Source organism: Cataglyphis hispanica, chromosome 9 (assembly GCF_021464435.1).
Source record: "Cataglyphis hispanica isolate Lineage 1 chromosome 9, ULB_Chis1_1.0, whole genome shotgun sequence".
In the NCBI taxonomy this organism is placed as follows: Eukaryota; Metazoa; Arthropoda; class Insecta; order Hymenoptera; family Formicidae; genus Cataglyphis; species Cataglyphis hispanica.
The window spans coordinates 7,345,525-7,373,120 of record NC_065962.1 but is presented as its reverse complement, the minus strand read 5'-3'; the positions used below and the strand labels follow the sequence as shown (position 1 = coordinate 7,373,120).

Genomic DNA, 27,596 nt, shown 5'->3' with positions numbered 1-27,596 from the left:
ATTTTTGCTACTTCTCATTTTATCATACATTTGCGCTTTAGAGCGTAATAAATGCGCAATATAAAACGTGCTTTTATCAATTATATTCTGCATACTATATATAAGAAATTAAGAACGTAACGAGAACAGAAATAATGAAATAACATAACTCAAATGCATGGCTGTATGTAAATCTATGTACACAAATTTTAATTAATTCCTTGAATCTTGCTTAATTTTTAATAATATGTATTATCTACGATATTTCATTAAATGATTTAATCACAAAGATTTGATTGCTAAATAACTTGCTAAATAATTCGCATATCGTTTTTATTTATCATTAAAATTTAATTCTCTTAAGAAAAGATATTATAAATATATTTCAAATTTATTTATTTTTTAGACATTTAATACATTTCTATTAAAAATTAAATAAAAATATTTTTTAATTATTTAATTGTTTAATATCCGATTGATAACTTTACTTGTAATAATTAATTTTAAAATCTATTGTAGAATCTAACTGACACTTATATTATCCGTTTATGTTTGTGAATTAATTTGTTGCTTAAAAAAATTAGAGATAGGAGCTGAGATAACAAGAAAACGATTAGATTATCGATTCACATTCTACTGAGTCAAAAATATTTTCCAGAACATCGAAAAATCTTTTATCCAACTATCCTTTGTCTGCCTAATATATGTCCGCAGTTCACGAGAATGAAACGGACCGTGAGATCGAATTGGAACGTTGCCCAGAGACGAACCTAACGAACGTTACCCTAATAAAATCTCACCCCCTTCTTTCGAAAGACTCCTTATTCGAACGACATACGCCGGAACATTATATCGTATTCAGCCTGATATTTATATATAATTCAAGATATCGTTCTCTTTGCAGTCAGAGAACGTATGCGGTCGTGCGGTATCGTCCTCGATGTAATACTAATTTGGTCTAAAACATTCCTACTCGTATCTCCAAAATTTATTATTTTAATCATGGCTCCGTACTATTTCCATCTGCCCACCCTCCTCTTCCGGATGGCATGTGTCTCTGCGAAGTATGTGACATTGCAAAACGCTTATCGATGCAGCCACCGAGTCGAATGGCAGGGTACGTTCATAGTAAACTTAAACATGTTATTTATATGCGATTATTCGAATGTGATGTGTAAGAATAAAAAAATCATTATTAACATATAACATACAAATGACAATTATTTCGAATAAAAAATTCTATCGGAGATTTTCTCGCAAAGAATCTTTTCTCGAATTTGTCTCCGCAAAAGCCCGATCAAAATCATTTAATTTTTTTAGGACTGAATATAAATCTTTCTTCTTTTTTTCAGAGACGTCGTTGTAATTATTTTTAAGACGATTACAATATTTCTCAGGCGAATTAGTTTTAATGCGACGATTGCCTAGCATTATCCTTTCTTTTTGTACGCAGATGGCTCGATCTTAATCTACTCTTGTGGATCTACCTTTAAGCAGCCGCGGGCGTTTTATGAGTTTAATTTGGGACGCAGACGGTTTCTCTCCATCGTGTATGGGTTTCGGTTCTGGCGAAATTTACCGAGACATTTAGGACGCTTTGTATAAGACCGAGATAGCGTTGCGGCACAGAATCATAGAATCGGTAACATATTCTGCGGCTTCGGATATTGGATTACGCACTCGCGTAAATCTCTCTTTAGCCGGTAGCAATTAAAATAATTGCCGGCTTTACATGGACATAATGTGTGCTCGGGTAAAAGGAATGACAGTCGCTATCCTGTGTCTTTTAAATCTCGCTTGCACGTAATGGACTTTTCTGCCGCGCGCGAATAAAGTTCCGTCAAACAAAGGCTGTCACATCGCAACGTGTCGGGAATAAAAACGAAGCATACGAAATTACAGAGAAGAATAGCTAATCTACTAGCGAAACTGAGAGACAGCGAGATCGCCGAACTTCCAGTCAGCATCTGTGTTTTCTCGTCACGAGAGTGGAATAAAAATAAAGTCCAGGGGCGGGCGGGGGAAGTGAAACGAGGAGGAAAAGAGTGATACGGTTCGAGCAGCGGAACTTAATCCCCGAGGCCAGAGAAATTTCCCTCGCGCCGTCTACTACTGTTCAGCCACTTTCCCTGATAATGCCCTTGGCGAGCGTCTGGGAAATTCTCCAAGTTAAGCTGCAGCAAGCTTTCCATTTTCGCCCACTCTCTAGAATCTCTCAACAGGTTACCTAGAGTTCTACGGTGTAATTTCATCCTCACACTTTTCGTAGATCGTCGTTCGAATCGAACGCTGAAGCGGGCGAGCGTTTGGAAACGAATGAAAGATTTCATCCGTTCTACGCTTTTTTATGATATTTTATTGTATTGATATAAAATTTTATTTTTTATTTGGAAATTTATTTTTATTGGTAAAGAAAAGAGCGAATATTATAATTTTATTATTATATTATATATAATTTAATATTTTAATAATTTTAGAAATTATAAATTTAATATTTAAAATAATTATTTTAATGAAAATTAATAATTATATATAATATATAATAATTTTCAATAATATTGAGAATCAATGAATACGATAGCCTACCTATGATTTTCTTCTCGTTCGCATTATCTCCCTCCTCCGGCTGTTCCTCCTCTTCAGAAGTACTATGGGAGACCATCATTGATTGAAGCTGTGCCTGAAATTCCTCAAGCTTGTTCCCATTGTGATTCGATGTCGCCTCAACGGTCTCATCGCGCGTTGTTGATTTTTCCGAGTCGAGACTCACTATGCTATCCTCAGAATCAGACATTTTTCTGCAATATTTTTGTACGATTTTAATGATATATTCCTAAAAAAGATATTAAATGCATCGCTATAGTTGTTTTAAAATATAATTAATATTAAGATATTAAAAAAAAAAATTAATAATCTTTTAGTCTCTCTTATATGATAAAAGCATTTATATTTCATTATAATGATTATAATTTATTATAACATTCAATTATATATATAAATAAAATTAAAAAGTGTCAAATATTATTATAATAATTTTTAAATTTTCTGCTTGTAAAAGTATTTGCACGGAATTCAATTGTTAAGTTAGAAATAGATGCGATATACGCTACCTATTTCTAGAGAATAGTTTTGCACCCTTTTGCGTCGCAAACGGGAGTTGATAGATGCGATCAATGAAAATGATGCATGACAGGCGATGGAAAGAGGGTAGGCGCAAAAGGGGATGAGACGGGGGAGAAAGGAGGAGCAGCCTTGCTTCGGGTGTGCGTAAGCGTGTAAAATTGAGCTATCCGCATTCATATCAGTCCTTGCTTTACGACCGTGACAGTCCTCGCACAGTGCCTCAATATTCAGATATTATTCGAAGGCAGACTTTTTCGCCGCTATTCTTCTTAAAACGCGCCAATACCGCCGTTTGTGGCAAAAATCGCAGAGCTACGGAAATATATCTCCAATTATGCTGACATAGCTTGTGTCTCTCCGCAGTTATCGTACCTCCACTCGCATTATCTTCTTCTTCTTGCCGTTTATACGTGGCTTTGCCAGCAAGGATATAGTCTTCCACTTTCGATAGTAGAATGATTTTCACGATGATTATTTGCAAAGTAGACTGTCGATTAAAATTAAAATTGCATATAAAATTCGAAAATTTTTCATCAAAAAGAAAAAGTATTAGCGATGATTATGTATTTAAATCATAACGTCTCTTTGATCTTTTCTTTCAGCTGTTACATATTTCGTATGGTTTTAAGCTTCTAGTTCAAAAAGATTTTATAAAAAATATTCTATAAAAATATTCTATAAAAATTTATAGAATGAAATGATAAAATAAAAAAAAACCTTACATGATATATTAGATGAGAATATATACACAATAATATTTTGTACATAACTAACTTTCAATATTATTTCTAAATCTTTTTTCATTTATAAAAATTATCAGATTTAAAATATAATATATTAGACATAAATATAAATCTTTAACAATCGTAACAAATATATTTGTATGTATTAAATTTGGCTATACACTTTTTTGATAATTTTTTTTTAATTTCATTGAAAATATTTGTTTATATATTTTCAGGTAAAAAATATTTAATTGAAAAATCTTTAGGTAGTTTGTTTTAAAAAAGGAAACGCATTTTTATAAATGAAAATTGTATATATCTTTCTCACACATGATACCGACAATACACACACATACACACACAATAGGTGTGTAGGCCCACACCTATAACAAACACTTCCTAGCAACGGCCTTGCACCATGACGATGTAAGGATTGAGTTTGTTCGAATTCTCCTTGTTCGGAAATATTACCTATTAATATCTTCTATTGTGCTTTCTTGGATTTTCTCGATTCTCATCAAAGTGTGCTATTTTTATTTAATATAGCTTTAAGTTTTTCCTTGTGGCTGTTTCGTGTATACTCTGCAGTTATGTGTAAGTGCATCATAGAGATTGTAAATTAATTCCAATGCAAAGTATTTTACAAGTCAAAACACACATACAATATAACGTATAAAATTATTGCATAGATAATTTTCTTTGACACATATTTGAAAAGAAAACATAATAATGTGCATACAATTTATCTTTATCTCCACATAATTATAATCTTAAAGTATATAAAATAACAAATTGAATAAATCATGAAATAATAGATAGATTATACAAAAATATTCAAAAAAAGATTGATTGACATTTTATTTCTTTTCATTTCAATAATAGTATCTCTACCATCTCTCTTGCCAGTGCTTACCTTCCATAAAACACAGCAGTGGCAGTGGTGGTGGTTCGGTTAAGTGGTAGCTGGAGCCATTTATCAACGTGCGAAAAGGTACTCGTTGACCACTTACCACGCTTATAAATACCCCATAGTCTCGGTCATTTTCCAGCTTACTCACCCCGTCTCACTTTTTCTTTTCCGTTCACTTGAACGCGTTGTTTTGCACCTGCCAAGGTGCACGAACTAATCAGGGGAGGCATTGCAGACATCGCAGCGCCACTTGCTAATATATACTTGCTAATATTTTTAACACTAATAATAAGTTATACCCTCCAATCACATTTTCTAGCTGTCTCTTTTTTTTTAGATATGTAAATTACTTATATATCAATTGAAATAATTATTTTTTTATAAAATCTATATTATTTTGATAAAATGATGAGATATTGTTACTATATTAGATACATATGGTAATATGTCTTTTTGTTTTTTATAAAATAATTTCTTTTTGTTAGGATTTATATACTTTTTAATATATATAATAAATATTTTTTGAAAAATATATACTTATACATCATATATATATATTTATTTATGATATAATTAAGATATACAGTAAATAGTTAAGAGATATAATTGGAAGGGCATTTCTTATTGTATATGTATACGCTACTTTTTTTACAACTTTTTCCTCAACGATAAGAGGCTTTTCTCGTTGTGTGAATGGCGAAGAGGATTCCTAAAAATATTCCAGATCTCATTCGTCAGATTTGGCAGCGTCTAATTAAAAAGCGTATAACAGATTCGTGGATTTCTTTGTGACGCCTTAAACCATCGGGCGCGGGCCAGATATATATATATATATATGTCATAAAATTTTACATCTTCTCTCATGCATAATTCATTAGCTAACGCGAGGAGTATCGGCTCTGCGACAAAGAGAGAGAGAGAGAGAGGGAGAGAGAGACAAAAAGATCATTCGAGAAAAGAAAGAAAGGGAGGAAGAGAGAAGGAAGATTTTTTCACGCAGCAGCGCGTGACACGCTCGAGATAACGCAAAGATTTCCTCGTTTCCTTTCTTCCTTTCTCGCTCGTCGTTTCCTTCGCCGTACACCGTCTCCTCCTTTTTTTTCTTTTTTTTTTCTTTTTTTTTTTTCTTCACCGGTCTTGACATTCTCTCCTCGCAAAATCAGGGAGCCGCTTCTCTCACCCGCCCGCTCGCGAATCTCCGATGGCAGGCGGCGCCGATCTCGCTGTCACGCCGAGTAATTTCGCCGTGGAATCGCATTATCAGCGAAACATTTGGGTGGCCCGGCTTTACGGCGTTGGCCTACTACGATTCCAGATATGCCGGGCAATAATTCAACTACGACCGCGTACGTATACGAGGGAAGGGGAGAGGGCTAATTCTCACTCCGGTGCACCCCCAGCATGGGATAATAGATCGCGGAGATTAAGGGATTCTCGGGATACGGAGTCACCCGGACCCAGCGCCGCTGCTCTCGTATTAGTCTTTAATAAAGAGCCACGGCAATAACTCATCTTAAGTATCGCGCTCGCCGAAAGCACGCGCCCAAGTGCTCGTCGAAGTAATAGATATCCCATAATACACTGACCCAACGTTCTGTTGTTTCCCGAATAATCCCATGCAAACGTCGATCCCGAGAAATTGTCGGAAATTTAGTGTTAAGTGTCTTAATGATATATGAATCTTGGAGATAAAGTGCATAATCAGTATTGTATTGTCTTTTATAAAAATATAAGCTGAGTAATCTGACATCTCTTTAGGGAAGGTGAGATTTAGGGGTAGAATAAGAGGGTGAGGATACTATATAAGCATTTTCCAAGATTGACTTTTTTTATATAGTTTTTTAAATTTTAATATTGCATCCTCACACAACTGCTATTATTTCTTTAACGTGTTTGTGATTTCGCATTTAATTCCATTATATGAATTTTATTCATAATTTTGTCATTCGAATAAAACCGAAGAACAAAAGCTCTTGGAGAAAATGGAATTTTAATGAATATTAAAAGCCAGAAAAAAATTAATATTTAATGTAAGATTTAAAATTTAAAATTTATATTTTAGAAAATATGGAAAAACGTATTAAATATTTTGTATTTAAATAAATAACTTATAAAAATAATTTTTAGACATCACATTGGTTTACTCGCCGTATATCTCACATCAGCTATTCTTTTTCTACCGAAAAGAAACTCACGTCTTTTTCTCTCGTGCAGTTAAATCCACAATGGGATGACAGAAGCCACAGTAAATTGCAATAACTATAAAAATAAAAATTTATCGCCGGCATAATGCAGAGAGAGAGAGAGAGAGAAAGCTACTGTCACGATTTCGTTTATGACACGAGATTTTATGATTATAACGGATGATCGTGTTAAAAATCGTAACCCACGACGAGGAAAATAAAACTCATGACGGCGCAACTTTTCCGAAGTTGAAGACGACGTGAACCAAAAAGGTTGGCGCGTTTTTTTTTTTTTTTATCAAAACACTTACGGGCAAACTGTGCACGTCCGTATAATAATAACAATAACGATAACACGCAGTCACGGAAAACGGATATGAATATGTATCAGGTACATCTGTTGCCTCGTAGCCCTTACGGAAATGAGTGTTACGAGAGCCGGGAAAGGGTGCAGAAACAATTCAATATCAGGCCAGGGTTTCTTCTTCGCAGAACGTGCCAGAAGTCAACGTGTCGGGCGCGAAGCTAATTTCTAGGCTGTCGGAGATACCGGAGAATTTTATCAAGATTTATGTCAGTCTCTAATGCTACTTTTATGTATATACAGGACTTGACTGAGAACTAAATATAACGTACGAGAAATAAAGAAATAAATGTCTTTATAAATATCTTTCAAATATTTTTTATTTATATTTTTTATAAATATTTTATAAATATTTTTATTTCTCGTGCGTTATATTTAGCTCTCAGTCAAATCCTGTAATTCAGTAAAACGACTGCTAATCTTGCTTTATTAAAAGAATATTCAAGGAATTAATTGATTTATGATTATAATTGATTGATGAATAACAGGGAGTTATGCAATACAGAATCAACTTTAGAAACAAGTTTTTAGCTACAGAGAGGAAACATTGTAATTAATATTCTGATATTACGATACTAAAACTGGTAGATGATATCATATTGCATAATTATGTTGTTTACTTCCAATGAACTTGACCTTCAGTCTATTCTGAGTATGTTCTTGACACGGATAGACGCAGGATAAAATGCCTCTATATCTATTCTGATTATAGAAAGATTTCAGAGATCTTACGTATGCTTTTTTTTCCTGCGGCTCTTAATGGATCCGCGCAGAACCAATTATCGTCTCCGACAGCGTTTACATCGCGCACCGGACAAAGAAAGACTTCATGGAGAAGGGACGGCTTTTCCCGACAACGGCCTTTCAGCAACAAATTAAGGATTTTAAGCCGAAAGTAATTAGTTCGGACGGACGAGGTGTCACTTTATGAAAGTGGGGAGATAGAGAGTCAGTCTTCATTGTTCCCGACATTAATCCTTCAGGAACGTTCATAAGTTTTTGACTCGCCGTCTCGTCACGTTAAAAGCTTCTGGCACAAATTCTGGAAGAAGTAATTTATGCATTTTAAAATAGTCTTAAATAATAAAATTCTGAGTTTATTGTAATAGATATATATTATAAGAAACCAATTTATCATAAAAGCGATTACGAAAAATTTCAAAAATTATCAGAAAATGAATTTTATTTTATTTATTATATATATATTTCTCTGATTTATTCTCATAATAATATTTGTGATTTGTACAGTAAAAACTGCTTTTGTCCACTATATTCTGTCTAAATTGTAACCTTCTTCGTTGATGATTTATCTTGGTCACAGTTTCGCGAAAAAGTATCGTTTCGAGGAAACGGGATTTAAAGTTTGGAGTTTATATAAGACAGCGGCAGGCAGTCGTAACTTTTCCGTTCTTCGAGTCTTAAAATACGTAACAAAGATGTGACTATATATAGGATCACGTAGAAGAATAAGTTTTTTAAAAATTCAGAGAGAAAAAATAGAGATGTATTTTCTTAAATCTTATCTTGCAAATTGAGACAGAAATTACATTTTTAAAGTTCATTAAGTGCCATCATGGATAAATAATTATTTTCCTTTTTCACGGACTAAAAATGTTTGCGCAAATTATTATCTTTATAATTTATATGAATAGGAGTAAAAAAATACTAACGCGATAAAAGTCTAAAAATCTAAGATATATTTTATCTTCAAAATCCATTTAGAAGTCGCCCGATTGTTCATTGAATTCGAAACTCAAGGATTTAGCAGACGCAATCTTTTAGCAACATTACTGGAACGTGACTCGATAATCTTATTTAGCTTTTCTGGGAAATGGATTATCCGATCTCTCTCTTTCTCTCTCTCTCTCTCTCTTTCTTTCCGTGAGCTCTTCTTTACTTCACAAGCGCAGATAGTTAATTAAAAGGTAAAGAGAGAATGAGGCAGAGAACGTCAAAAAAGATTAAAAGAGCGATAAAGACAAAAGGAAGGAGTGAGAAGAAGATTGATAGCGAGAAACAAATGATCGAAAGAGAAAGGAAATGATGAGAGGCACTGAGATTTGCAGCTCCATCGAAGAAAATAACTTTTTTGCTTCGCCAGGAATGCTTTAGGGTTGCTTCCGATTCGGCAAACATTTAGGTCGTTTTATCGGCGATATAGACATAAAATTATCTACTTTTCTCCCCTTTATTTTTATATATTACTTATTCAACAAATCGAGAGGGATCATTACACGGCAATATATGTATTTTATAAAATACAGAGTTAAAAATGCTTGTATTATATCGCGTTTATAAAATAATATTTGCATATTATTTTATAAATTGTATGCTTTTAAAAGTGCAGCCCGAGGATTGTGATATTATCACTCATTTTAAATATTCTACTTTATAAAATAGAGTAAAATTATATAATTTTGCAACGAGAGCGCAAGATCTACAAGTCATACTTCGCGAAGCGAGTAATCAAATCAGACGGTCTCGCAATCAAATCTCTCCTGCAAATCTCTGCTCCATAAGACCGAATAGGAAGACAGGAAAGTAAGAAAATATAAATCAGCGGGGAGGATTTAATAATTCACCGAGGCGAACACTGCGCCCCTTTTCCCGAAAGCACAATCGAACCGTTTAACCGTGAAACATTGTACGTTTTGCGCCATCCCCGAAAATGAGTACGCTGGTATGCGCCATCCCCATGGATACTCAACCATCCGATTATCCCGTTATAATGAAAAACTTTTCCTTAAGCTTTTCCAAGCGCTCTACAAGATGCAGAAAATTTAATAATTTAGCAAAATGTGATGCTTTTTTTTCTTAAAATAAATCTTTTTTTTTTAATGAAAAAAGAATATTATGATAAATTAATATATATATTTGTTTCTATTAAATTCTTATTCTTTGTTTTATCTTTCTAATCAAGTGATATACTTATATAGTCTGTACAGTATATTTTCTTCGATGAAAAAAGATAGGCATCAATGCCCTTTTCGCCGCAGCTTTCTGTTATGGAATTCCTAATGATGATGGGGGAACGTTAGAAGCGGCTGTAATAACAACTGGCAGCTGCTGGAGCTTGATAGATAACGTGGAAAAATATTCAGCGATAAAACACGCGTCTCTTTCAGCAGCCTGATAAAAGAAAAATAAAAGAATCTCTCCTATTTTGATCTTTCCTGTAACTATATACCTATATACATAATACATCAGATTAATAGAATAATTTATGATACGATCGAGAAACATTTGCGCAATTGAATAGTGAAGAGATCATGAAAGAATTTTATTAATTTTAAATGCAAAGAGAAAATGAACACATTTGAGCCTCAAAAATCGATCGTAAAAAACAACCCTCCCTCCCCCCATCCCAGCTACTACTTCGATAACATTTACATAATCATATTTCTCTTCTGATTCTTTCGCAAGATCATTTAATTATCCCGTCGATGATGGCCTCCGGATGAATTATGCCAATTGAGCGGAACGAAATCGATTCTCCCAGGCACGATTACAATTTATGAGATATATTTGTGTATTTGTATATTTGCATAGATAATTAAGAATCATTCTATAAAGTGTGGCAAAAAAAAATGACCGTGCGACATCATTCGAGTTTTATAATCCATTGTATCAGTTTAATTATCGATATTTAAATCATCGATATTTAAAATGTATTATATACATTTAAAAATATATATTTTTTTTTAATAGGAAAGCTCATCAAAGTTTTAGATACTTTTTAATTGGAAAAAAACGATTAATAAGGAGAACATGTAAGGGATAGACAGACAGAAAAATTTATCCTTATTTAAAGCGGCACAAAAATTCAATAATGAACTTATCGTATAATTCTGATTTAAAAAGTTAATACGAGATTTTACAGCAATTCTCGATAAGGGTTTTTTAATAGATCGATGAGTAATACGGACTCGTTCATCATCACTCTCGCAAAATTTTGAATATTGCATGACAAGGAGACGCAAAGGATCGTCCGCTTTTTAGAATACCAAACGAACGGGGGCGTGTGCGTATATTATCATCTCTACGCGTAAGCGGATAAGCCGGTTTCCAGATGCAGAATCGATCTGCATGCAGATGCACCCCTCATGAACCGCACAAAGGAGGCAAACCAGAGAGCGGTCGTCGGTTTGAGTCACTCTGAATATTTCATACATTGGCCGTGACCGTGTGCGTAGATTGCTTGCACGCAAATGCAACGCAACAAAGGTGAGGCATTTTTACGAAACGCCTCAAATGTATGTACGTGTATTCACCTCTCTATGTGTATATACCTCTATATAAATGTATTAATAAAAACTTTTTGTATCGAACGAGCGAGGCTTTGCCCAGCGCTTTAATGCTCGTAGAATGCTAACAGATTGAAAACTTTCGCAATATCCATTGCAGCTGCTCGACGCTTTTCTCTTCTTAAACATATAAAACGAGTATATAATTCTGGCCACATACTTCTCGCAAAGTGATTTAAATAACAGTTCATTCATACGCTATAAAATAGTGTTTATGAAACTTTCACATTTTACATTATATTTTATTATTTAATTATGTTTAATTAATAGTATAGATATTATATTTTGCATGTAATATAAACGCTTTTATAAATCAATTATTTTTAGAATATATTTTTGTGCTTGATGTTTATTTATTTAATTATAGAGAAAGAAAGATTAAAAATTTAAAAATCTTCTCAACTAGTTTTGTAGCCTAAGCAAAAGTAATGCAATTAAAAAAGAAAAACGCAACTGCAAAGTATTATTTTTTCACTTTAGCGTGAGATTAAAAGTGACGATAAACGCTATCTTTCGCTAGATTGACTTTCTGAGATATCGATCGTATGTAACAAAGAAACCTTAGCCGACGAGCTGAATGAAAAGCGGTACCCTCCGACGAGTTGCGAATCTATTTGACTTATCTTTTAAACGGAGCATCACGACGAGAGACGAAGAGAACATCTCATCCATATCAATGACACAGTTTCTATGAGGTAGTTACCTACGGAAAAGAATATCACGCTCGAAGCCGATCACGTATACTCATCCTCCTTTATTGCCTTTCCCCTCGAAAAACGTCTTTTCGCCCCGTTGCCCTCCAATTTCAATTAGGGATAACGAATTCGCAAAATTCGTCGTTCGAAAAAAAGATTGTTTATAATATTGTTGGATCGATTGAATAAAGAAATATTTTCAATGAATAAATATTTTCATGAAATATAGACTTATTTTTGAAAAATTTGTAATAAAAAAAAGAAATTTTTCACATACTTTAAAATCTATATATTTTTATAATTAAACATTTATATAATTTTAATTTTATATGGGAAAATTTTTTGTTTTATAAAGTGAAGTATATTAAAACTATATTAAATAATATAAATATTTATTCATTATTGTATTACAAACGGTCGCACACGCAAGTAATAATTAATCCTATTTGTAAATAAAGACAAGAGTTACAATAATGATTCTTTTCTGATACTTGTTTTGAATTTTATTTTCTCAATTGTTGTGACTGGCTAATCACAACTAACGAAACGCAAAACTATTGTAAGCAAAACACTTAAATACAAGTACCAACACGTGATTATTGCATTGTAATTTTTAATGTATTAGTACTTCAAGAAAATATTCTATTAATTTTGTCAGTCATTAGCTCATATATTGCAACATCATGCATATAATTAATACAGATTGCAACATATGCATATAATTAAATTGAATCCAGCTTATCCATCTTAAGAAATATATTTTTAAAATAGTTAGGCACTGGGTTTTCAAGAAAATAATCTCTTGAGAGTTTGTTAAAATATATCAGATACTTGCTAAATTCAATTCAATTATTACACATAAAAAACTAATTATATATATATATATATATATATATATATATATGTAATACAGGTATATTATGCATTTTATATATATAGATATATAATATGCCTTGCAAAAAACATAGACGCATTTCTTCCTTTATATTGTTATAATTCTTCCTTTATATATTCCAATATTGCATACAAGATTGGAATTTTTCGCCATAAAAGTATACGTATCTATACAAAAAAAAAAATCTAAAAGGAAGACTACATCTAATTAAATCAATTCGACAAAGTACGAATCAATTAAAGCTCTTACAAATTATAAAAAAGCATCCTATATACATGATAAATATCGATATGGGAACATTCATGTTACATTAATGTTTGAATACTGGGAAGATTTAGTATATGTTTTGTGCAAGTAAAATTTTGCTCTTTGAGAACATAAAATGTAATTATTTCATATTATCGCTTACGAATACATATGTATATTATGTATACTGTATATATTAAATATCTTTTCTTGTACTAGAACGAGTTTCATAAGGCACTATAAATAATTGCGCCCTCATTTATATGAAAAAGTTTAAATGGGAAACGCTACAGATAACTATTGCTTAATATTAATATTAACCTTAATATTAATAAACAAATGTTATATAAAATTATTACTCTTTTGTAAAAATATAAATCGTTTTTAATCAAGATTTTTTTATTGGCAGTAAACTGCTTTTATTCGGCGAATATATATTTATATCTCGTGATTTATTAGTTACATTAATTGTATTACCAAAAGGTCTATATGTTAACCTTTGTTGTGCATAGAACACATTATCTTACTTTAGAATAGAAAAAAATATATCTAATGTATTATTGATAAGAGAGAGAGAGAGAGAGCTTCTCACATTTATAATTTTTTTTTAAATATTATTTGCAACTTTTTGTTAATGTTTCTTTTTAAGTATCTAGAAATGATTTTTCTAAATTGATTTTAAATATATATTTAAATAAATATATTGATTGATTTTAAATATATAATTTAAAAATCATTTAAAAATTTACAAAATTTCTTATAATAGAAAAATGTGTAATGTATGAAATATATTCCATATATAAAAATATTAATTTTTTATATCATGAAATTTTAACAAAGTATTTAAAATCTAAAATAAAGCTGTAATATAAAAATCTGTAATAAAACCTATTCAAGCATAATACATTTCGTTAATACATCATCATGTGCATAGATTTTTTTTATATGATTGTTTGTGTAAAGAGTAATATTCATCTAATTTTTATAGGAACTACGACATAAACAAGTAATATCATTATTATATAATGTCATAAAAGAAACTCTCTTTCTATAGAAATTCGGTTTATGTCCAGCATAATAGTATAGCATGTATGTGATCGATTTATAGCGTTGTCTTTATCTGATGATAAACTAAACGATTTAGCGCACGCGAAAAACAAATATTTTTTACCCTGCTTGAAACTTCAATTACTAATTATATTATCTCACTAATAGTGACAAAAAATAGATATAATTCATTAATCTTTACAATTTAATTTCCATTAATTTTCATGAATTATGTCTCTGTATAGCTTGCCATATCCTGAGTTCAATTCCTCCCCTAAAATTGTGTACGATATTTAATGCTAATAATTGTAAAATATATTTATCTCTATGTAAATTATTATTAAATATTATATAAAATCATATAGAAAAGTTCATTTCTTACCTTAAGTTTAGCCTGCGCAAATCGTCTCGTGTTACATGATGTAAAATATCTTCCAGTGTATATTCCTCATATAGAAACTAAGGATATTAAAAAATTGCGTTCATAAATATCATATGTAAAATAAATAATATGTAATTAATTTGTTCTATTGTTTTTCTTTTATATATTGGCAAATTGCTTACCCTATCAATCGATATATCATCTACCTGAAGATTTCTTAACCAATTGACAAGAGCCATATCTGAATGCGAAGGAATACTGTTATGTGTATCAGTAATTGTCAAGGATGTTGATTGCTCAGATATATTTGGTGAGATGCAAGAATTATAACTGCGGGAAATCATATATGTATATCAAAAATATAATTTATCAAAAATATAATTTTATACTTATAAGAAATTGCATATAATGTTAATATATAAATTATGCATGTTGCAGCAATAAATGAAACAATAATTTATTTCATACCCAGATTCCTGCCTCACTGCTTTCTTATTAATATTTTCACACAAATGCGTCAATGTATTAACTTGAGCTCTCTGTTCTTCGAGAGCTTGCTGTAATAATGTCTGATATGCTTTCTGACTTTCTATCAATTCTTGCAGCAGCTTCATATTTTCCATCTTTAGTGCTCCCATTTGATCTTTATATTCTTTCCAATACTTATTATCAATGGAATCGGCAGTTTTTTGGGATTTTACAGAATTTACGGTCGATACTCCAGAAGTTGATTCCTCTTCAGGTCCTTGACCGCCAGGTTGTACTCGCTCTTGTCCAAGTAAGTTAGCTCCCAATTCTAGACACAATTTGTAACACAAAATACATTTCATATAGTATAAATTTTCTAAATATTTTTCGATTTAGATCTTATCGATTTTTAATAAAATATTTGTCTAAACCACATGCGTGAACTCCAGTGGAGTGCGGTAACCTTCTTACTGAATGCGACTTTCATAAGAAAGACCCTTCTCGTGATAACTTTTTCCGAGATATTTTCAGAGTTGACATGATAATGTACTTTATTTGCACATGTATTAAACTTGAGATATATGCAAACGTCTCACATCTGGTTTATGTTCGCACCAGGACATGATACAAATATCAAAATCTGATCAGTTAAACAAACAAAACATTCTTTTCTGATATCCAAGATTTAATTCTTACTGATGTCTCTATATTAAAACTTATTAAATGCATATAGCGAATCCACTTCTGTTTCAATAAGAAAAAAGATACTCACCAGGAGATAACACAGTGATAGCAGCTTGCACAGCATTTCTCACCAAGTTATCTAAGGCAAACATCCAATGTGGCTTTATACTATGCATTCTGAGAACTTCGTTTACTGCCGTTTGAAATAAATAAATGGCCAAATGTAGGTGATTAATAGCAGTCGAATCAAAATCCAATTCCTCTTTTAATGTTCGAATAGCAGTTACTATCACTTCCTGATTTTGCTCTGCAATATAATCTCTCAAACCGCGCATGAGCAATACCAACTGACTCTAAAATTATAATAAATAATTAGTCTATTAATATATATATTATTTACAATGCAATGTAATATTACAGCCGAATAAATACCATCTGCAGCACCGTTTGTCCTTCTGCTTGATGTATACCTCTCATCCAAACTTCGCAAATTTTTGCCTCATCTTGATTGAGAACTCTCGTTAATGTCATGCGTCTTTGGCTATCCTTTTTTAATAAATAAAAACCCTCCTGTTCTTCTCCAGATTTTTGACCTGGTTGTCCTGTTATTCCAATTATTAATAAATATAAATAAATAATATTGTAGCATAGAATAATGTTAGAGGTGTAGATATGAATTAGAAAGTTCATCATTTAATTTATTTATCCGTTTATAATAACAATGATAGCAATACACATTTTTGTGATTTCAAATAAATTTCTATTAAAATTTCTTCATAAATAATTTTCTGTTATTATATTTTCTTGTAAAGTTTTCTTTTATCTTTCTCTATCGCTGCACATATTTACCTCCCAATTCAACTTCTGGTGATAATAGTCCACCAGATGAACTTCTTCGTGTTATTGAGGCACTTGCTATATCACTTTCACTAGTATCTATCGATGGAGTATTCCCTATGGTACTATAAAGGTATAAAAAGCAGTGAATTAATGTTGTATATTAGAAACATGCTACATTTTTTTAACAACATTTTGATACAACATTTACATAGCAAATTATTATAAAATTTTATATAATTTAAGTTGATACTGTCAAAACATTGTGTTAGCATTCTGCACATTGAATATAATTGAGAAGATAGCCATTTTAAAATCTACATAATTTTATATAAATGATATCAATAGTATTTTTTGTTTAATTATTTATATAATTAATAAAAATTGTATAATATATAAGGCACAAATGATTGTGTATGTATGTTTAGTGTATATATATACATATGTATATATATATATATATATATATATATATATATATATTTATGTGTGTACATATGTACACACATACAATAATTCTCTTTATATGTAGCTATATGGATATCTAATAATTTAATACAAATGGTCCATCTATTTTTTTTAAGTATAAATTATTACTTAAAGGAGATTATATAAAAAGCTATAATTATAAAATAAGTCAGATGTTAGAGCACTACTTTAATAATATAAATGTTTTAATATACTGTAAATTTATATGTTATAACATATCTATTATGTATGATCAGAATTTATATTTAGCAAGACAATTATATATTAGTATATGTATAATATGTAATTAATGATAAATATAAATAGTATTTTTATTGTTTGTAAATACAAGTTTGTTTTTTATAAATATTTAATTAAGAATTGTCTAAATATAATTAACAATATACCATTGTTTGCACAAAATATAAAAGAATCTTGTAATGGATGTGATTTATACAAAGCATCACTGGGTTATACATTGAAACATAATGCAACATCTAAACATTTAAATTAATGGCCTTTATCTAAACATTTAATGAAAGAATATTTTGATAACTGATATTTTTAAATAAAAAATAATTTAAAGCAGTGCAATTAAGCATTTTATATATGCAATATTAATAATAAAAATGATATGTATATAAATCTTATTCCATATATTTTACTTCTACAGATAATATATTGCCAAGAAATAAATTATACTTTTAATTCTACTTTTTCCTTGCATACAAACAATTTACATTTACAAAGTTAGAACCATACCTGTTAAAAGAAAGGGTTGTAGTAGGCATGCTGATAGGAGATAATAGGTGAGCTGGACTGCGTTCCCTCAATGGGCTTGACTTCGTTAACCCTCCACTAAATTTAACATTTTATAATTACAATTCACAACGTACGTTTTTACATAAGAGAATATTATACTTTTTATATTTTCATATTCGTACTCTTTGTAGAAAATTGCAATTTGAATAATGCAATTTTTAATACAGAAAATATGATCAATAGTTAATGAACAAAAAAAAAATAACTTAAAAGAAAAAATGTATAGATTACACTGTAATTCAAAACACAGTAAAAATATCAATTTGAATTTGTTGTGCTTTACTAATACTGTGATATGAAAACAATGGAGACATTTTCTGTTCATTGTCTCGATGCTGATTTAACAATTATTCAGTAATGAAAAATGAGATTGGCATTAAAACCGATATAAATGAAAAATCAAGTAAATATATGTAACATAGCGAAACAAAGGCGGAAACGCCACAAATTATTACAAGAATACTAACACAAAACGACACATTGTAATAAAAAAAAATTTTACAATACCTGATATCATCTGATTGAGATATCTGCATAGATGTAGCAGCGACAATATGGTTATCATTCATTTTATCACATTTTCCTAAACGTTCCAATCTGTCTGCAGGAACTGATATACTTCTACTGAAATCTGGTGGTGCAGCTAATCTGCTGCTCTTCTTTTTCCTGTTAAAAATAAGTATTTTACTTTATATGACTTTAATTATTTATAAAGCTCTCTATAATATTATGCTTTTATATATACTCATTAAGAAATGGATCCTCCAATAGTTCTGCAGCAGTTGCTCTTATATCAGGATTTGGCTCGAAACAGCGTAATATAAAACTTTTTGCTCTTTCAGACAACTCTGATGGTATCTCGGGATGTATTTTGTAGTACCCCACCTATATAAGGACATATATTTGTTAGATTTTATTAAAACAAAAAAATTTTTAATATTTTAAATTTACTTTAAAAACAGCTGCTTGTGGAGAACCCAGTTCGATAAATGGAGGCTTTCCAGTTGCCATTTCAACTATTGTACAACCTAAAGACCAAATGTCCGCCTAGAGGAAAAATTTGAATAATTATTTTGATGACAAAAAAGTACATTTTTTCCTGTGAATTCTCAAAACAAAATATTTAATAAAACAAACTTACAGGCGCACCATACCCACGTTGACCCTTGTCAATAACTTCTGGTGCCATGTATTGTAATGTTCCAGTAAATGTTTCTGTACTTGGGCATAAGCCAGCCAAACGTTTCGACATACCGAAATCAGATATTTTTACTACTCCACTATATGTATTTACCAATACATTATCGCCTATATCATACAATTTTATTTATGTAAATTATATGTATAAGTAAAAAAAATATATATACTGTACATAAATAAACAAGTATAACAAAATAGTATATTATAAATTATAAATCATGTACCTTTTATATCTCTATGGACTATTTTTTGATCATGGAGATATTTAAGGCCTTCTAACATTTGTTTAGTATAATATGAGATGGTTGATTCATTTTCTTTTAAAGGACCCCATTTCAATCTTAACAAAGCTGATAAACTTCCTAAAATTATAAGAATAATTGAAATTTACAACGTCGTTTATACAAATGTTACACTTATTAATTGTTTCCTACCTCCAGGAACTTGTTCCATGAAAATTTTGAAATATCCATCTTCACTTACTGATCCTAAATATTGGACGATATTTCTATGTCTCAATTGGCTATGTAATTTTATTTCTTCATGAAGAGGCTGTACATCACCCAAGTTTCGTTCACGAATTTCTTTTACTGCTATCCTTACTTGCGTATTCAAATCGCGTGCTGCATACACTATGCCATATGTACCTTTGCCGAGAATTATACGCTTATTTTGATCATCCAATTCATATTCATACTATAAATATATAAATATCTCATTAAATTTTTAATATTATATAAAAATAATATAATTAATTAAAGTAAAATTATAGTTAAATAATAATTATAAAAACCTTCATGCAATCATCAGTCATGTAAGCATCCAAATCTGTAACCATGCCTTCCTGATCCCTAGTCATTTCTAATATCAGATCATAAAATCTTTGTCTACATTGTACCGATGGCAAGTACATTTGAAAGTCATCCGAATTTTGATGAACGTATAAGAAAAGGCACCTTTCATCCCTCTTGTATAAACTCATACTGCGTATCATATTTGCAGTAAAAAGCCAATCATGAACTTGCTTACAATTATTATTTCTCATATTATCCAAACACGAATTACACAAATTCCTTATATGTATAGACTTCTCCTCTGCACCAAGATTTACGTTCACGTAGCTCGGCATTAAAATTTTTGTTGGTTCCAACACTAAAATCTAAGAAAACGTTGTGTTTAAGTTTTTATTAAAAAAAATAATTAAATTGTTAAGTTGATGTTCTTTTTAAGAGTGAATCCATAAATCTGCTCTAAAAGCAGTTTTGTATTATTCTTACTTTGACCCAAAATGTATAGAAGTAAGCTGGATTGGTAATATATAACTCTAAGCCATAGTCTCCCGAATTGGGAACTGGATCCTCAGTAGAACGATTCCATTTATAAACTTACTGGAAACCATATACTATCGCCAACCTCCGCCTTTGTAGCTTCGACAAAGTAGTCCATCCAAAAACTAAATATTTGTTCCTCTGGTGCAATTTCAGCTTCCTCATTTTTTTTACGGAATCTATTTATCAGTGATATATTGCCTATTGTCGACTTCAGATACCTAAAGATTAAAAAAGAACTTTAATTGAAATAATTCAATAATATAAATTTTAAGTATATACTTTGTTTTTTAAATCCTAAACATATTATATTTTTTTACTGAACAGATAATTTCATTGCTCATATACTTACCAATTTGGTGGCTTCAATTTAAACATACACAAGGCTGCTTGTATTGCTTTTGAATAATCTTCTGCCAATACACTAATTTCAAAAAATGTTGCTACGTCCCAATAATCCTTTAAGCTCGATAAACTGCCTTTCTTGCCAATTAAGTTATTTAGTACCATTCCTATGTGTTGTAACTCTTCACTCTTAGAGAATTCATTTCCAGCTATGACCAATAAAGTAGCAAGATTTATACCAGCATATTCATTAGGTTGGACCTAAATATACAACAATGACATACATATTATATACATGTATTAATAGGAATTCACAATGACTGAGATAGTTTTTATATACATATATTGTACCTCAAAACCTTTTCTATACCAGTGGATCGCATTCTTTAAACTCTCCTGATCTGTATGTCTGCTCTCTACAAATTTGTCTTTATATATTCTTCCACATAAACACAACATATCTGGAACATGATTTTCTTTCTTTTCTAATGCTTTTTCAATGACTTTTAGTGCTCTTTCTCGATCGCCCTCTTTGTTTCGTCGATTTAGAGCAAACGCATACAAATATCTTATAGCTGGAGTATTTATATAATTTTTGTGAGTTGGTATAGTTTTTAAGTCATCAACCAATTGTACCATTGCATCATAATCCTAATACAGATGTGTCAATTTTTAACAATATTTATAATTATATAATTCTCATTATAAAGTACTATTAATTTATTAATATTTTACCTGTATTTCTCGAAATGAAATAAGCACATTTAAAACAACTTCTCCCGATAAAACATTTGGATCATCTAAACGTTTACGCATATTATTCAGAGTTCTGGAAAGTTCCTCTCCAGAATATGTCTCGCGCGCTTTGCGCAGATCTGCTAAAAATTTTTCTTTCATATGTGCTCTGGAATATATATTTTTAATATATTTATATAAAAATATTTCTCACATTGATAAAAATATCTATTCTAATCTTTTTGATGAAATATTAATTACAAATTTCATGGTATTTTATAATCGAATTTATATTAAAGAAAATTATAAAAGATTTTCACATTTGCTTACTTGGATTGTATCTCTACATCTTGAAGCAATTTCTTCAATTTTAGAGTGAGATGTTGTTTGGGATCTGTCGTTTCTTCGCCTGTAATTCTACTGGTTGCTGGATTAGTAGCTACACATGAGCCACATGATTCCACAACACGATATGAAACAAATGTGTAGCTGCCACAGGATAACTATGAAAATATTTTATAATATTATATATATATATATATATATATATATATATATATATATATATATATATATATATATATAAATTAAAACATAATTTATTTTGTAAAAACTTTTTTGTCTTTCTTCTTATTAAGACAACAAAAACACTTAAAAGTGATTAAAAGTGATTAATCACCTCTATATTTGCAACCCTTTATTTAATAATTATTTGCTGTATATTTTGCACTCACTTTTAACACACATTCAAATGTCATCCTCTTTACTTTATTCTGATTTATTAAATTGAAATAAATTATCGATATAAATTCTAAACGGAATTAACATGCGTTTAATATAGAAATCAAATGCACATGTATCAATGACAAGTCGCATCGAGCGATTGCGCGCGATCGGTTAGCACCAACTGCTATATTAAGATTATGAGCTCATGTTTTTCTATTCCATATCGAGCACAATTACATATTTGGTGCTTGCCTGACAAACATAGATATCGTTTCTGATGAATACTGATTACGTTTAGCTGGTGGCAGTTCGACGTCGAGTATCATCCAGTGCGTAACATATTATTTATTATCGACGATAAAAATACATAATCATTTTAAAGCTTTAAGTAATAGTTCCATAGAAAGTTGAATCAATAAAAAGGTAGTTATATAAAATTTTAATTAACAATTAATATTTAAGATAACTTTTAAAAAATATATAAATTAATATAAATTAATATAAAATTAGTTTGCACAAAATAATTGTATGTAATAATAAATAGATGAAATATACAGGATGATAATCAATATTTGTTCTTCTCAATTTTTATAAATTATTGGTACAGCCAATATGTATTAAATAACTTAAATATATACTTTTTTAAATATATTTTTATATTTACAGATTTAAAAATTTATAATTTTTTATATTACATATAAAAATACAAAAAATATTTTTATAACAAAAAAGAAAAAAAAATAGATAACTTCTTAATATCATATGTTTAAAAAATAATTAAATTGCCTAATATATTATCATACATACAATAATATAGTCACTTGTACCAATTTATTTATGAGATCTTTAATTGAGATCATTGCTATCAAGTGCATTCTAAGTGTAATAAATAACCAAGGTTAATAAGTGTTATCATTACTATATTATGCTTAGCATTTAGTAATAAATGTGAGATTTTTATCCATTTTTTTAGAAGCAATGAAAAACATGAATATATACATACCTTGAGTCTAATTGTTGCCTCTGTATCTACATCATTATACAGCAATATGTTTTCTTTCATACCAAAACTTTCTCTAACACCAAGATGATAAAATAACGCAGATTGTTGCAATTGAATACTTAAATCAACAACTGCCACATCAGCATTATAAAATGTATCCAACACATTGGTTTCACCAAAATCGAGCTTTTCAAACTAAAAAGAATATATGAAGAAATGAGAGATAAAAAAATACATTACAAATTCTTTCTGCATGTAATATATTTTTATTTATTTATTTATTTTTAAGCATATTGATTTGATATTTTAATTTTTGACACATAAGAATCTTGTTTTGAAACTAGCTTAAGTTTAGTGATAATATAAAACTGATGCACATTGCAAGTTTTTCTTTAATCACATTTTGAAAGTCAATTCAAAATATCACATTTAAATATTCAAATATCATTTCCAATTCAATTAAAAAAAAATAATTTGTCATTTAAATATAATTAAATTATAACAAAAATATACCTGAATATGATGAATATTGGCATTGACCAGATTACAGGCTTGTCTAACTTCGTCTAATGCTTTCTTTCGTTGAGCAAGATGTTCTGGTTGTTGCAAATCCAAGACACAGGCCACATCCATCCTGGGCCTTCCTGGTACAGTTGTATGTCCTGATATATCACTCTGTGTTCCAACACTGTCTGTACTAGAAATGCCTTCCATGCCTGATTGTGAAGTAGCTGTATAGAATTGTATTTTTATATGTCAAGAATACTTGTACAGCTATTATATTAAAACAACAATATAATATACCAATAAATAGAAGTTTATAATTACCAGTCATATCGACCATATCGCCACAAATAGAAGGCATATTGCTTGAGGCTCTGTCGCCAACTATATATACTGTGCTATTATATTCTTGAGTTCTTACTTTATAGTATATTCCAAAAAAATTAAATGGCTGAACTTGATGATTGTACCTATCAATAAGCAAAATGTCAAATGGATATCCTAACTGATATACTACCAAAATGATAACAGTAGATTTTTACCTGCTAAAATATAAAAACAAATGTATATCATTTCTCTTTTGCACGATACTGGTTTCTCTTGTTGAAACTCAACCTGAGATAAAACATACAACTATCACTCCTCGAAGAGATCATTGTTCACATTCTTCACAAGATTGCACAAAGATAAAGCTGCAAAATATAATCAAGGTATACAAGAGCAATAACACGCCAGGATTACACTAAGAGCACACATCACAATCGAGATAAATTTGTCAGTAGATCACGAAATGAGATAGTAAACGATTGGCATAGGATCGAAATTAATTCGGAAACGAAATTAATTAGTGCGACATAGTATGTGAAAAAAAATACCTGTTGTGCGCATCATAGAAATCACCACCCATCCATTCCTTCTAGAACACACAAACCTGAAGGAAGTCGAAGTCGAGGTCGTGCACTAGTGCATCCAGATCCGCGTGTGAAACTTCACAGATGGCAGCGAGATCAGTCTCGCTCCGCCGGTATAAAAATAGACATTCTCAAGATAGAGCGAATTTCTCCCTCTCTCTCTCTCTCTCTCTTACACATGTCGAAACTTCGACCGTTAGCTAGGCGCTTTTGAATCGAACGTAAATCATTTGAATAAGCATATGAGCGAGCAAGGCATACGGCGTAAATTGATGCGTAAGTCGTTTTCACCTTGACAAGAATATTACTGATAAATCATATGTTACGCAACATGTGCTTAGAGCGAAAACACTGGAAATCACGTCTATGGATATTTTGAATTAATTATGGAAGTTTTTCTTTAGCAAGAATTTTGTCGTATTATTGTTATTTCGTACAGAAATTTGTTTTAACCAAGCTTCTTATAAAAACAACACCTGCATGTTGTTATAAGAACAGAACACGCTTGGCTGCGAGATTTACATGAAACATTCTCTTATCATTATATTATCAAAACAGCATAAGTTTAAAAAAATAATGGCTTCTCTGTACACAGAATGTTTGCAATTTTTCACTTTTATGGAAAAATGGTAAGTTGATTGGCCGCATCCTATATGCAGAAGCTCTAAAAGTTGTTACACATACTATATTTTTATTAGTTGTCTTTTATAATTATATGATAAAATGATTGGTGAATTATAATTCGAATTTTTCTACATCTTTTCTTATTAAATATTCTATTAGATATTTCGATATAATAGTAGAATGTAAAAGAAAGATCAATTAAAAAATATTTGGTCATAAATAAGGAAAATTTTCAATACATATTAAATATAAATTTTAATTAATTGAATATTCTCTGACTATTTCAATATATCATCAAAATACAAAAGAAAAATCATTTAAAATATATAAAATATCGAAAAAGATGATTTTTAAATATATATATTAAATATGTAAAAATTCGAATTGATTAATTTTAAAGTTATTTTGCGATATCGACATATATTTTTATTATTATACGTTTAAATATAATTTAAAATATTTATGGTTATAGTTTGATGATACATAATTATCATACGTGTAGAAAATTCTCGCACCCGCATCGTACGTGATAAATTCCTCCATCATTCTATTTCCATCAATCATTTTATTAACGCAATCATATGATATGGGTCAATCAAAACCTTGTGATGTATCTATAGATATCTATAGATACAATAGAAAGAAATACATGAAATATTTCAAACGGCATATTATTACTAATTCATATCTTCGGCTCAATTATATCGAATTTTTTATTACATATTAACTTTCATTGATCTTTCGACAAATGTAATTCTTAAACTAAAAATGCATTACTCTTCTGATCATTTATTTTTGCTAATAAGACTATAAATAAAAAAGAGTCGAAAGATCTGTTGATCGAGAAGAAAGCTAGAAACACGATCGTAATTAATTATCTTGTAATTAATAAAATTTTATTTTAGGCATAACAAAAGCGACGATAGAGAATTGCATCACAACGATAAATCTTTCTAAAGTAAATCCTAACGAAGGAGAAGAACGTCCGTCACGTCCTATTCTATCACGTTCTGCAAAGGAATCTTCGTCGAGGATTGTCCGACCGGTAGATAGCGAGATACTTTTGTCGATCGACTAGAGGGGACCCTTTACTGGGAGATCATGAACACTCAGGCAGTCACACACTGTGGCTAGAGAAAGGAGGATAACAAGTTTGTGGGTCATTCGCATTCGGTCGAATCAGGTGCTACAGTACGGAGCACCGTGGAAACGTACCAATGAACTCCACGCGAATAGGTTGTCAGGAACGTGAAAGAGTCTCGTGTCTCATGTATGATTAGAGACGCGCATAAGAACCATTCGAACTGTCTCTTCTCCTGCTCATACATATACAATGTGAATTCGGATGTGATTTCGCAATGACTCCGATGTATTAAGTAATTAAAATAGCTTAATCTCGAGAAATATTTCTTTCACTCGCTCAATCGCGAAGCAGATATCATTTTTTTTTTCAGATAATTATAAATAAATGATAAGCGCGAGTAAAGTTTCTCAAATCTGATTCTTCTTGTTAGAATAAGACTTCTTTCACAATTTTAAAGAGCAAAAGCTATTTATCAATTTCTTGTTCTTTATATTTTTCATTAATAAATTATAACTTTTGTTTAATTGTAATTCAATCAACTCAGGCATAAATCTTGTTCTCGAACATAAAAGAATACAGATATAGAATTATTCATCAAGATCAAAATAATATAAAATAAAGATGAATATATGTATATGATGAGTTATTTGTATGTATTGCAATATATTGAACAAGAGAAATGTAAAAAATCAAAGATTGATTCAAAGACATGTCAATTGAATCAAAACTTGATTCAAAGACGCAACATTATATAATAATTGGCTCAGTATATAAGATAGGTAATGCTCGTATTTATATCAGATAGCCAAATGAAATTGAATCTATATTCTATATCATCCGAATCTGCATTTATATGATATGAGAAAGAAATAAGCTGATCACAATCGTATCATCCTCCGGCGCGCGCTGCGTTCGTATGTACGCGGCGTTTGCGAGTGCGAAGAATAGTGGGGCGCAGTGATGCGCGGAGCGGCCACTCCGCAGCGCTCCCCTTTCAAGAGGAA

The 27,596-nt window shown here is 30.4% G+C and overlaps 1 protein-coding gene across 3 annotated transcripts; it reads right to left on the bottom strand.

Annotated features, from left to right (window-relative positions):
- Positions 1 to 12,654: 12,654 nt before the first annotated feature.
- LOC126852093 (mitogen-activated protein kinase kinase kinase 15) lies at positions 12,655 to 24,976 on the bottom strand. 3 transcript variants are annotated; one of them, XM_050596561.1, is made up of 25 exons: positions 24,849 to 24,976; positions 24,516 to 24,665; positions 24,298 to 24,443; positions 23,983 to 24,200; positions 23,470 to 23,664; positions 22,071 to 22,243; positions 21,741 to 21,909; positions 21,357 to 21,656; positions 21,013 to 21,266; positions 20,722 to 20,881; positions 20,126 to 20,491; positions 19,767 to 20,028; positions 19,557 to 19,694; positions 19,274 to 19,440; positions 19,084 to 19,179; positions 18,878 to 19,017; positions 18,640 to 18,798; positions 18,073 to 18,168; positions 16,855 to 16,967; positions 16,438 to 16,607; positions 16,094 to 16,358; positions 15,322 to 15,649; positions 15,036 to 15,183; positions 14,854 to 14,930; positions 12,655 to 14,745 (listed from the first exon to the last, which is right to left on the bottom strand). In XM_050596561.1, exons 3-25 carry the CDS (start codon positions 24,332 to 24,334, stop codon positions 14,694 to 14,696), a joined length of 4,083 nt encoding a protein of 1,360 aa, XP_050452518.1. In that variant the 5' UTR covers positions 24,335 to 24,443; positions 24,516 to 24,665; positions 24,849 to 24,976; the 3' UTR covers positions 12,655 to 14,693. The 3 variants fall into 3 exon arrangements, with proteins under 3 accessions (XP_050452518.1, XP_050452519.1, XP_050452520.1); XM_050596562.1 differs by lacking the exon at positions 18,073 to 18,168; XM_050596563.1 differs by lacking the exons at positions 23,470 to 23,664; positions 23,983 to 24,200; positions 24,298 to 24,443; positions 24,516 to 24,665; positions 24,849 to 24,976 and adding an exon at positions 22,475 to 22,682.
- Between the last annotated feature and the right edge of the window lie 2,620 nt (positions 24,977 to 27,596).